This window comes from Chlorocebus sabaeus, chromosome 17 (genome assembly GCF_047675955.1).
Source record: "Chlorocebus sabaeus isolate Y175 chromosome 17, mChlSab1.0.hap1, whole genome shotgun sequence".
Taxonomy (NCBI): Eukaryota; Metazoa; Chordata; class Mammalia; order Primates; family Cercopithecidae; genus Chlorocebus; species Chlorocebus sabaeus.
Window position 1 is genome coordinate 5,289,234 of NC_132920.1, and position 12,154 is coordinate 5,301,387.

A 12,154-nucleotide genomic window follows, 5' to 3' on the forward strand; every position below is an offset into this window, starting at 1 on the left:
TTTTAATGTTAATGTCATAGCCCACTGACATTCTAGTATTCTATTAGAATAATTTTATTTCATATATAACTGTTCTTTAAAGAAAATTGTTATTGCTTGCTAATTTAATCTGTTGTATTTGCTAAATTCATTGTTCTTAAAGAAGAATAATGTTCATGAAACCTGGAATTCGTATAAACTGTTTCCCAAGAGCTCCATGTTACATGTATATTATGTTTAAAAGGTACTGAGAGATTGTTAAAAACAGATTCTAGTAATTAAAGGCTATTTTTATCTTTCAGTTAATTTCCTCAGGAGAAATAAATTCCAGTGATGCTAGAGTTGCTCAAATATTGTTAGAGTTGTGTTTAATTTCACCATTATATATTGTCCTTGATACTCAGGCTTCATCACTTCAGAGATTTGTTTTTTGCATACAGTAAAACATCATTTGCATACAAGGCTGGAATTTTGGGTTGCCAAGCAGAGTAGTAATATTTTTTTGATTAAGAACAAGGTATAAAAGTATAAGGATTTTTCACCCCCTGGGAGATTTATAATCTGATTCTGAAAGCAGTTTATGAAATCAAGTTCCGGAAACTTCTACTTCTATCACAGACTAGATATGCTGGCTAAAAATACCCCAACTATACTCCACATAAAATAATTTTGTTACAATTTTTAGGCTCACCGAAAGCGAGAGAACTTCCCAAGGGAGAGGGGAAATAATGGAGGGAACTGAGTGCCAGGAGCAATGAGCTCACATGAGGTGTGTGGAGGTGCTGCAACTGCTGTCAGCAGCAGGGCAGCTGGGAGATCAGGCCTTGTGGTAGTGGCAAGATGGGGAAGTCAAACCTGCGCCCCTCCCCTTCGTCTCTTCAAGAGAGCTACATTGGTCCCAGGGCTGTTGGTGCCCTGGCTACACACAGTCTTTAAAGGCAAGTGTCCCCAACCTAGGCCCTCGCGTTTCCCCCTGACTGATATCATCCAGCCTAAGATCAGCAAACACAAACTATCCTGTGTGAAAATCAGCAGAAGTCACACCCAGTTGCTTCAGCTATTTGAATTCCTTGGCACAAATTATAAAATAACTGTGTGAAATCTTTAAAGAAGTAGAAAATACAATCTCAAATATGTATAAGTAATAAAAATGGTTTTTAACAAAAGATCATACATGAGTTATTAATCAATGAGAAGACATGGGGGAAATATATGTGCATAATACTAATGAAAGAAGACAAGCCGAAAAGGCTGCATACTCTGTGTTTCCCACTATATGATGTTCTGGAAAACACAAAGCTAGGGAGACAGTGAAAAAATCAGTGGTTATCAGGGGCCAGTGGGGAGAGAGTGATGAATTGCCTGAGTGTAGAAGATTTTTAGGGCACTGAAAACACTGTGTGATACCATAATGGTGGATATATGTTCTACATTTGTTTAAACCCATAGAATGGACAACTCCAACAGTGAGCCCTAAGGTAAACTAAGGACTGTGGGTGATTATAATGTGTCAGTGTAAGTCCATCTAGGATAACAAGTGTGCCACTCTGGTGGAGGATGATAGCGGAGAAAGCTGTGCGTGTGTGGAGGGGGAATTATATGGGATGTCTCTGTACCTTCCTCTCAGTTTTGCTGTGAACCTAAAACTGCTCTTAAAAAACGTCTTTATTTAAAAAAAGAGACTATACTGATTTGAGAAAGAACTAAATAGAACATGTAAAATTGAAAAATGTGTTTGCTTAAATTAAAAAAACATGTCCTTTTTCTGGACTAGAATTCAATCTAGGATTACATGTTATATTTTTCATGTGTCCATCTGCTTTATTAAATTGGGTTAGTTACTCAGTCTTTCTTTGTTTATCATGACTTTGATGTTTGAAGGGTACTGGCCATATATTTTGTGGAATGTTTCTCAACTTGACATAATTTGGTATTTTCTCATGGTGAAATTCATATTCTACATTTTTGACAAAAACGTCATGGAAATTTTGTTATGCCCTTAGTGCGTTATATCATGAAGAACGTAGTGTTGCTATGTTGACTTTGATCACTTGGTAAATGTGGCATCTATTAGGATTCTCTGCCATTATTATTTTCCCCTTTGTAGTTAGTAAGTGTTTGCAGGAAGATACTTTGAGACTGTGTAAATAGTTCTCATAATATTTTGCCCTGCTAACTTTGGATTCCATTGATAATTTTTGCCTGAAATTATTGTGGTGTTTGTCAAATGGTTATTTTCTTTCTAATTTATTCTAAAGGTATTAATTAGAATTTTACTATAAGGAAGACCTTTACCTTCTCTCCCATACATTTATTTAATTATTCATATCAATATGACTTCATGTATATTTAGTTACTCTATGGGTTATAATCTATTACCAAAATGACTTATTTTATTGCTGAAATTTACCCAGAATTGGTCTTTGGGAGCCCCCTCAAGTAGTCTTCTGTGTTCTCTGACATGTTGTCATCATTTTTTGTCCCCATGAGATATCCCAGATTCATTTTTTGCTTTCTCCACCCCAGCCCTGGAATCAGTCACTTCTTTAAGAAACTTTGCTCCTTTTTTATTAAAGAGTTGTATATGGAAGCCTAGACCTGAGTGTACTTATTGCCCTAGGGATATCGTTACTTGTAGGCCCCCTCCAGTGACAGAGCTAGGAAATATATATACCTACTTCTATTTCTGTATTGATGTATCTGCATATGTGTGACAAAACATGAATTCATATGGGTACCTCCAATCTAAGCCAGCACCACATGGCTCATTCTAGCCCTCCCCATTGCCTTTGACAGTGATGGTGAGAAACCTGGTTCTTCTTACTCATGATATATTTACTTCTTGTTCAGTCCTGGAATGAACATAAGGTAGTTTCATAATTGTTAACACATACCTCTGTGGAAACAATTTGCTAACTAGTTTACAATATTTGCTATGGTTACTTTATTTTTCACCTTAGAATATTTAAAATATTGTTTTTGAAAGTTATTTTGGTTAATTCTTTTCTTCTCCACTCTCTTTAAGTGGCTGTCATTTATTTAGAATAAACTTCTGTCCATCATTACTGTTTGTATTCCATTTGGGTTCTTCCCACCTCTGGGTAGATTTTATGTTTATTATTATTTTTATTATTATTATTGAGATGGAGTCTCCTTTTGCTGCCCAGGTTGGAGTACAGTGGCGTGATCTCGGCGCACTGCATCTCCTGCCTCCTGGGTTCAAGAGCTTCTCTTGTCTCAGCCTCCCAAGTAGCTGGGACTACAGGCGTGCGCCACCACGCCTGGCTAATTTTTGTATTTTTTTTGGTAGAGACGGGGTTTCGCCATGTTGGCCAGGCTGGTCTCGAACTCCTGACCTCAAGTGATCCTCCTGCCTTGGCCTCGCAAAGTGCTAGGATTACAGGTGTGAGCCAGGATTTTATTTTTAATGTTTTGTGTAGATGAAATATTAATGTCCTTGTAAAACTCAGAACTATAAAACAACGTTGACTTAAAGGTCATGACCCCCACTCTGCCATTCATTATACTCCGTTCCCATTCAACCATCTTTTCCATCCTGTTTCCGCCCAGCTCTCTGTAGGTGATTTATTTCTGTTATTTCTAGCTTATCCTTCCTTTTTGTCACAAATGGGATGATTCATGTATGTTTTATTATTTCTTATGTGAAAGGTAGCAAGTAATGTATGCTCTCTTGCACTTTGCCTTTTTTACTTACCAGTGTATCTTGAAAATCATTCCATATCAGTTCAGACAGATCTTCCTTGTTCTGTATTACACCTGTAAAAGTATTCTATTTTATATATAGACCACAGTTTATTTAACATCTTTCCAATGTAAGACTTTAAAAAAAAATGGTGCAGTTACAAACAATACTACAATGAAAATTTTGTGCGTATGTATTAATGTTGGAAGTATGTTTTCAGGGTAAGTACCTAGAAATGGAAGGACTGGGTCAAGAGACCAACAAATATGTAGTTTTGTTGGGTATTGTCAAATTCATCTCCAAAAGGGTTCTACCAGTTTCCATTTTCACCAGCAAAGTATGACTGTACTTATTTTCCAAAGCCTCAACGTATTCAAAAGAATGTGTTGTCTAGCTTTTAAATTTTTGCCATTTTGATAGAAGTATTATGTCAGTGTTATTTTAATTTGCTTAATTTGCTCTTCTCTAAGTTTGAATTCCTTTTCATATGTTCAGGGGTCATTTTCATATCTTTTTTTTGGTGAATTGTCTGTTCTTTTCCCATTTTTCTATTGAGTTTTTGGCCCTTTGTTAACTTTTAAAAGTTTCTTTACGATAGTGGTGTTACCTCTTTGTGGTGTATGTTTCCTGACTTTTGTTCCCCTTCTTTTTTTTTTTCTTTTTTTTTTTCTTTTTTCAGTTTTCAGGTGGAAAGACTTTTATGTGTGTGTGTGTGTATGTTGTTAATGATTTTTAGTTTTATTGTATTTTAATCAGAGAGTATAGTTTATTATTTCTTCTTTATGGAATGTACTTATTTCTTTGTGACTTACTATGTGATCAGTTTTTGTTAATAGTCTCTGGGCCCTTGAAAATAAAGTGTATTTTTAATTATGAAGGGAGTGAGTTTAATATGTGTGTATGTGTGTGTGTGTGTGTGTGTGTGTGTGTAAAATACATGTATACATATTTATGTATACACACATGATTTCATTTCCTGATTATGTTTTTAGGTCTTTTATGTTGTTAATTTTGCACATTTGATCTTATACTAAGAATAGTGTATTAAAGTTTCCTATTATTAATATTAATGTGTTTCTATGTGTGTCTTTTGCATCCCCTATGGTTCTTTCTACACAAAGGTAATTATTGTCTTATTGATGTATAGCTATTCATAAGTATTATACCTTCATTGTGATTTGAAACTTAGCATTAATACAAGATCTTCTTTGTCTTGCTCAGTGCTTTTTTGCTTGAATTCTACTTTTTCTGATTTTAAGAATGCTACACTTGCTTTTTTATTGTATCCATTTGCCTGTTTTATTCTGTCTATCCATTTGTTTTTAACAGTGTTTTAGGTGTATCTTTTGTATAGTTGAGTAATGCTTTGTGGCCAGATTTATTTTTTTTAAGAGGTAAATTAAACCTGTTCACATTTATTGATAAGACTTTCACATTTATTTAGTTATTGATATATTTGATCTCAACTCTATCATATATTGTGGTGTTATGTATGTCATGTTATATTTTATTTCTCTACAAAATATGTTTTATTATGCTTTTGAATTGAAATTTTTATTGCTCTTTAGAAAGGTTATATTTTTGTTTTAATGGTTGCTTTTATTTTTAAAACTTTTAAATTCCCTTATTCCTCATATTTAACTTTGTTCTGTCTAGTTTGTCGTAAAAGTATTCTTTAACTATTGCCTATGCAATAATTAATATATTCTACTTTCCTCTTTGCTTCTTTCTTTCATTATTTAGCTATGTTATTTCTACTTTGTCAGAACATATAACAATTGGATAATAGTCTATCAATGTAATCCCCAGCTTTTAGTCTGAAATCTACAATGTTTATGTATTAACGTGTTCTCAATTTGTTTTGTGCTTAAATTTTCCTAGTTATTTATTACTTGAACAAGGCTCATGCTTTGGTAAATCCTTTAGAAAGAGCTCATTAATGTGACATTCGTTATACTCTTGTGTGTTTCAAGTTTTTTCTGTAGACTTGGTGCTTTAAGGACAGTATTGATGGATATAAACTTCTTGGTCCACATTTTTAAAAACTGAGTTGTTTGAAAATGTAGCTTCATTGTTGTCTTGTTTCTGTGTTGTTTTTGAAGAATCTGATGCCATTCTGATTGCTTTACCCCTCTACATTAGTTGATCTTCTTGCCTAGAGGTCTTGATGATTTTCCCCATTGTTTGTGAATATGTCCTATATTTGATCCTTCCAGGTTCTTTTTCACAGGTACCTATTTTATCTGGTATTAGTTCTGCTGCATTGGTTTTTCTTCCCTCTTTAACGGACTCCAATTATATAAATGTAATTCCTTCTTTGCCTGTGTTCCATTTCTACCACTTTCTCTCTGATTCTTCTTTTTTTATTTTACCATCCTCCTTCTGGTTGTTTTTCTCCTTGTCTTCAGTGCCCCCTTATTAAATCTTGATTGAGTCCATTGTCCCTTGAATGCTTTGGAATTTAGACTTTGTTTCTGAGATGATTTTATTTATTATTATTTTTTTTCTGAATTAAATCAGTTATCTTTTCATTTTTTCTCTCTTTTTGTTCTTAATTTTTGAGTTTCTGACTAAAGCAATTTATATCCTTATATGCTTGATTGAACATATGTAACTTAGTTTTTAAGTATTAGTTTATGTTTCTTTTTAGTGCTCTTTTGTTTTTTTGGGGGGGTGGGAGAAAAGTTAGATTTTCATTAGTTGAGCTCCTTTGAATTGACTTTCTGATTTTTGAGTACTAATTTTCTATATTTTTATTGAATTTATTTGTTGTTCCTTTTTGGTTGTGTAAAAGATTTCTAGGCAGTACCATTCAGGCCATAGGCATGGGCAAGGACTTCATGACTAAAACACCAAAAGCAATGGCAACAAAAGCCAAAATTTACAAATAGGATCTAATTAAGCTAAAGAACTTCTGCACAGCAAAAGAAACTACCATCAGAGTGAACAAGCAACCTACAGAATGGGAGAAAATTTTTGCAGTCTACCCATCTGACAAAGGGCTAATATCCAGAATCTACAAAGAACTTAAACAAATTTACAAGAAAAAAATCAAACAACCTCATCCAAAAATGGGAAGAGGATATGAACAGACACTTCTTAAAAGAAGACATTTATGCAGCCAGCAGACACATGAAAAAATGCTCATCATCACTGGCCATCAGAGAAATGCAAATCAAAACCACAATGAGATACCATCTCACACCAGTTAGAATGGCGATCATTAAAAAGTCAGGAAACAACAGGTGCTGGAGAGGATGTGGAGAAATAGAAACACTTTTACACTGTTGGTGGGAGTGTAAACTAGTTCAGCCATTGTGGAAGACAGTGTGGTGATTCCTCAAGGATCTAGAACTAGAAATACCATTTGACCCAGCCATCCCATTACTGGGCATATACCCAAAGGATTATAAATCATGCTGCTCTAAAGACACATGCACACGTATGTTTATTGCCAACACTATTCACAGTAGCAAAGACTTGGAACCAATCCAAATGTCCATCAATGATAGACTGGATTAAGAAAATGTGGCATATATACACCATGGAATACTATGCAGCCATAAAAAAGGATGGGTGCATGTCCTTTGTAGGAACATGGATGAAGCTGGAAACCATCATTCTCAGCAAACTGTCCCAAGGACAGAAAACCAAATACCTCATGTTCTCACTCATAGGTGGGAATTGAACAATGAGATCACTTGGACACAGGGTGGGGAACATCACACACACTGAGGCCTGTCGTGTGGTGGGGGAGGGAGGAGGAATAGCATTAGGAGATATACCTAATGTAAATGACGAGTTAACAGGTGCAGCACACCAACATGGCACATGTATACATATGTAACAAACCTGCACATTCTGCTCATGTACCCTAGAACTTAAAGTATTTAAAAAAAAAGAAAAAAAAAAAAGACTTCCTTAGTCTCTGGTGCCCTCTTCTGTTAGTGTAGCAATGCACACTTTAGTGGTTCATTTATTTATTTTTGGTGTGGGTTAGAGAATGGTTTTGTAAATCCTCTAATTTTTTAGTGGTGCTTTATCTTTGGCAACCTTGAATTTTCCTTTTTGCGTCTTTTTTATGTTCCTCTCGATTGAACAGGTTGTCTTTCACTTTGTATTAACTCCTTTCTCTTCCATTGTAACTATGCTTTTGGAGGCCTGTCACTTCATAGTGGGCATGCTTTTATACCACTTTTCTGTAGTCCCTGCTCAGGCCTACTGGGACACTTTTTAAAGGATTTTCACACTTAGTGTAACTTACACTTCCTGGGTTTTTAAGGTCAACCTTAGCACCTCACTCATTCTCCTCTCTTTCTCTTATTTTTTCCAGCTTGCTCTTGCTTACTTTAAAGCCTTATCAGTGGGTAGGAGTATAACAGTTCTGTCCCTAGGTTTTAGCTGGCCGGCCCTTCCTTCCTTCCTTCCTTCCTTCCTTCCTTCCTTCCTTCCTTCCTTCCTTCCTTCCTTCCTCCCTCCCTCCCTCCCTTCCTTCCCTGCCAACGGCATTGTGTTCAGTAGTTTTATTTGTTCTTCTTGTTGCTCTAAATTATTTTTAGAGGAAGCATTGACAGCTGCCATTGTCTTTTGTCCTCACAAGAATAATTTGAGGCCTAGGAGATTAGAATATTTTTCTGAAAATGGTTTTATCTTATTTTGCTGGCGCGTTAGAGGAAGTATGTCTGGGATTGCCTTAGTTCATCTTCCTAGCCCAAGGCTCTCTCTATTGTGCAGAAAATGTGACATCTGACTTCAAGTCTGCGCAAGGACTGGTTTACTTTTGTGCTCATCCTCATCAGGGGGATGAGTCTTTTAGGGACTCCAGCAAAGCTTTCCCTTTTGTCTCACTTCCATGGTAAGTTGTTATATACCCCATGTTCAGGTTTTCAGTTAATAGGTTAGATAGGCAGATATTCTCAACGCTTCTCTCTGGCTTTGTGTTTACTTTATTTTTTATTTATTTATTTTTAAATTTTTTACCCCTGGCTTCATGCTTCCTATAGAGTTCAGTCACTCCTCTCTATCTCATTTTCACTTCTTCAATGCTTTTAAGAATGTCTATATTTTTTCAGTAGCATTTATCGGGAAGTTTGGTTCTAATTATCCAAACCAATATTACTAGAAATGGCAGCTGATTCATTCTTTTATGGAAATATTTTTTATGTTTGATTATGCAACTCTGAGTGGGAAGAATGGTACATTCATTTGCTCAGTTATCTGTTTTGAGCCAATCTCCTACCAAGTAAAGACCTGCTATGTCACTGACCAGAAAGTTAGTTTATTTCAATGGTAAAGCAACTTATGACTGAGGATAGTTGTGGTTAATCATCATGATGACAATAATGAGGAAAACTTATTTAGCCATTGGAATGCACCAGGTACTCTGTATTTTTTATATATTATTTTGTTTGTAATAAAATCTACTAATTTACTACTATTATTCCCACTTTATAGATGATTCCCTGAGGCTTGGCTACCATATCACTTGCCTAAGTTTACATGGATAGTAAGTGGCAGAAACATGTTTCAGGCTCTGCCTGGAGCTTTGGAGATACAGGGCTAGCAAATTCCAGCTTGCTTTCTACCTTCATGGACCTTACAGGATTTATTTCCTCGACACTGTGGGATGGTCAGGGATGTAATTTTAGAGTATGAAAACGATTCACTGGTATTTCCGCTAGAATTGAGGATAATGTCTCTTGCTAGGAAATGACTATAAGTTCATGCAAGTGAAAAACAGATTAGCAAAGATCAGAAGAATGTCTTAATTCTTTAAAGACCCTCCATACCATGTAGTGTAGTGCTTTCTTCAGAGCTGTACTAAGTGAATGTTAATTTCATTACATTTATTGACAAGACATAATGAGTCTTATACCCATGTTATAACTTTTTAAAGTCAAAGATTCTTAGCAGAATTTTAAAGTTATCTGATACAGATGGGCCAGGATATTTTCTTTATTTATCCTTTCCTGTTGGTTTACAGTTATTTGCTGGTATAAAGGATGGAGACAGCCTGCAGCTCTTCGAACAAAGTTCTCGCTCTGCGCATAAACAAGAGACACACACCATGGAGGCCGTGAAGCTTGTAGAGTTTGATCTTAAGCAGACGCTTACCAGCCTCGTGGTACATCTTTTTGGAGACGGTAAGTCCTCAAATGCAGGTTGGGTGTCTTTTATCTGAAATCCTTGGGACAGAAGTGTTTTGGATTTGTTTTTTTGTTTTTGTTTTTTTTTTTGTTTTTTTCCGATTTTGAAATTCTTTTTTTTTTTTTCCTGAGACAGAGTCTTGCTCTATCATCCAGGTTGGAGTGCAGTGGTGCAATCTCAGCTCACTGCAACTTCCACCTCCCGGGTTCAAGGAATTCTCCTGTCTCAGCCTCTGAGTAGCTGGGATTATGCCCATCACCACACTTGGCTAATTTTTGGATTTTTAGTAGAGACAGGGTTTTACCATGTTGGCCAAGCTAGTCTCAAACTCCTGGCCTCATAATCCGCCCACCTCAGCCTCCCACAGTGTTGGGATTACAGGCATGAGCCACCGCACCTGACCTGAAATTCTTGCGTATACATAATGAGATGTCTTGGGGATGGGAGCCAAGTCTGAACACGAAATTCGTTTGTATTTCATATACACTTTATGCACATAGCCTGAAGGTAATTTGATATAATATTTTAAATAATTTCATGCATGAAACATAGTTTTGACTGTGATTTGACTGAAAACTGTAATGAGATCAGGTATGAAACGTTTCACTTGTGGCTTCAGATTGACTCTCAGAAACTTTTAGCTAGAGAAAGAAAAATGCTTATAACCTTTGCTAAGAATGATAATGGATTGGGATCAATGTCATCAATGGAGTGAAAATATACAGGCTGATTAGGAGTATATTATTATGTTATTACATGAGGATGTAATCAGTGGAGCAAGGTTTTTTTTGTTTTTTGAGACGGAATCTCGCTCTGTCACCCAGGCTAGAGTGCAGTGGCATGATCTCGGCTCACTGCAAGCTCTGCTTCCTGTGTTCACGCCAGTCTCCTGCCTCAGCCTGAGTAGCTGGGACTACAGGTGCCCGCCACCACACCTGGCTAATTTTTTGTATTTTTAATAGAGATGGGGTTTCACCGTGTTAGCCAGGATGGTCTTGATCTCCTGACCTCATGGTCTGCCCATGTCGGCCTCCCAAAGTGCTGGGATTACAGGTGTGAGCCACCACGCCGGCCCAGTGGAGCTAGGTTCTTAACCGTGTGAATGAACCAGTGGAAAACTTTACATATTGCCATACTGATTACCACTATCAACAGCAAAAATACTAACAGTATATTATTTCCTGCAGGAGGAATGATATTGTTACAATCTAGACCTCACTTAGTCACTTGCCTGTATTTTTCAAAAAATACTTGTTTTCAGTAATGCCACCTTCCCCCTCCAACTATTTTTAACTTAATTGAGATGTATTTTGTTTTTTTAAAGCACGATATAAAGAGAAGGTTAGTGGATTTTCTTAATTGTGACTATCTTTAAGAAATACTTGTATTTCTTATCTGAGAAGATAGATACCTACTGTTGTTGGGATTCTCCTTTACTGTCTTATTCTCGCGAGCTTTTTTAAAAATCAGTTTTGTTGCGGTATAATTAACATAAAGTAAGCTATACATATCTAAAGTATACATTTTGATAAGTTGACATACAGTGAACTGAACATGAACGTACTTGCACAATCTTACAAGTTTTGACGTCTTGCAAGTTTATGCCATGAAGCTACCAGCAGAATCAATAGATGAACACCTTCATTGTCCCCAGCAGTTTCCTCCTGCTCATTGGCAGTCCTTCCCTTCTGCGCTTACCACCTCTCACCCCAGGCAACATGTGATCTGCGTTTTGGTGCCATTAATTAGTTTGCATTTTTTTAGGTTTATATAAATGGAATCTTAGAATATGTGCTATTTTTTGTCTGGCTTGTTTTACTTAAAATAATTAGGTTGAAATTCATCCATGTCATAGTGTATATCAGTAGTTGATTCCTTTTTATTGTTAATCAGTATTCCATTCCACAATTTGTTTATCCATGCATTCATTGGTAGGTATCTGGGTAGTTTCTAGTTTTTTTGCTGTTATCAGCAAAGCGTCTATGATCATTCACGGATGAGTCTATCTGGGTCCTAAGTTTTCACTCCTCATAAACGTAGGCATATGTTTAACATTAAAAAAAAAAAAAAAAAAAACTGCTAGGCTATTTTCTGAAGTGGTTACACCATTTCAATTCCCACCAGTAGTCTATGAAAATTCCAGTTGCTGTACATCTTCAGCAACACTTGATGGGGTTAGTCATTTTAATTGTAGCCATTCTAACAGGAGTCTAGTGGTATGTCAAATACATATTTGGCATTTATAAAGTATTCAATCCCATGATTTGTTTATGCATCCACTCATTGATAGATATCTGGGTAGTTTCCAGTTTTTTGCTGTTACCA

At 36.1% G+C, this 12,154-nt stretch overlaps 1 protein-coding gene across 3 annotated transcripts in view; it reads left to right on the plus strand.

The window, feature by feature from the left end:
* Positions 1-12,154, plus strand: part of FARS2 (phenylalanyl-tRNA synthetase 2, mitochondrial) — a 511,397-nt gene that overhangs the window by 141,236 nt on the left and 358,007 nt on the right. For all 3 annotated transcript variants that reach the window (XM_007973794.3, XM_007973796.3, XM_007973793.3), the window contains exon 3: positions 9,666-9,825. In XM_007973794.3, coding sequence (XP_007971985.1) covers positions 9,666-9,825 — 160 coding nt within the window. The remainder of the gene's footprint in view (positions 1-9,665; positions 9,826-12,154) is intronic.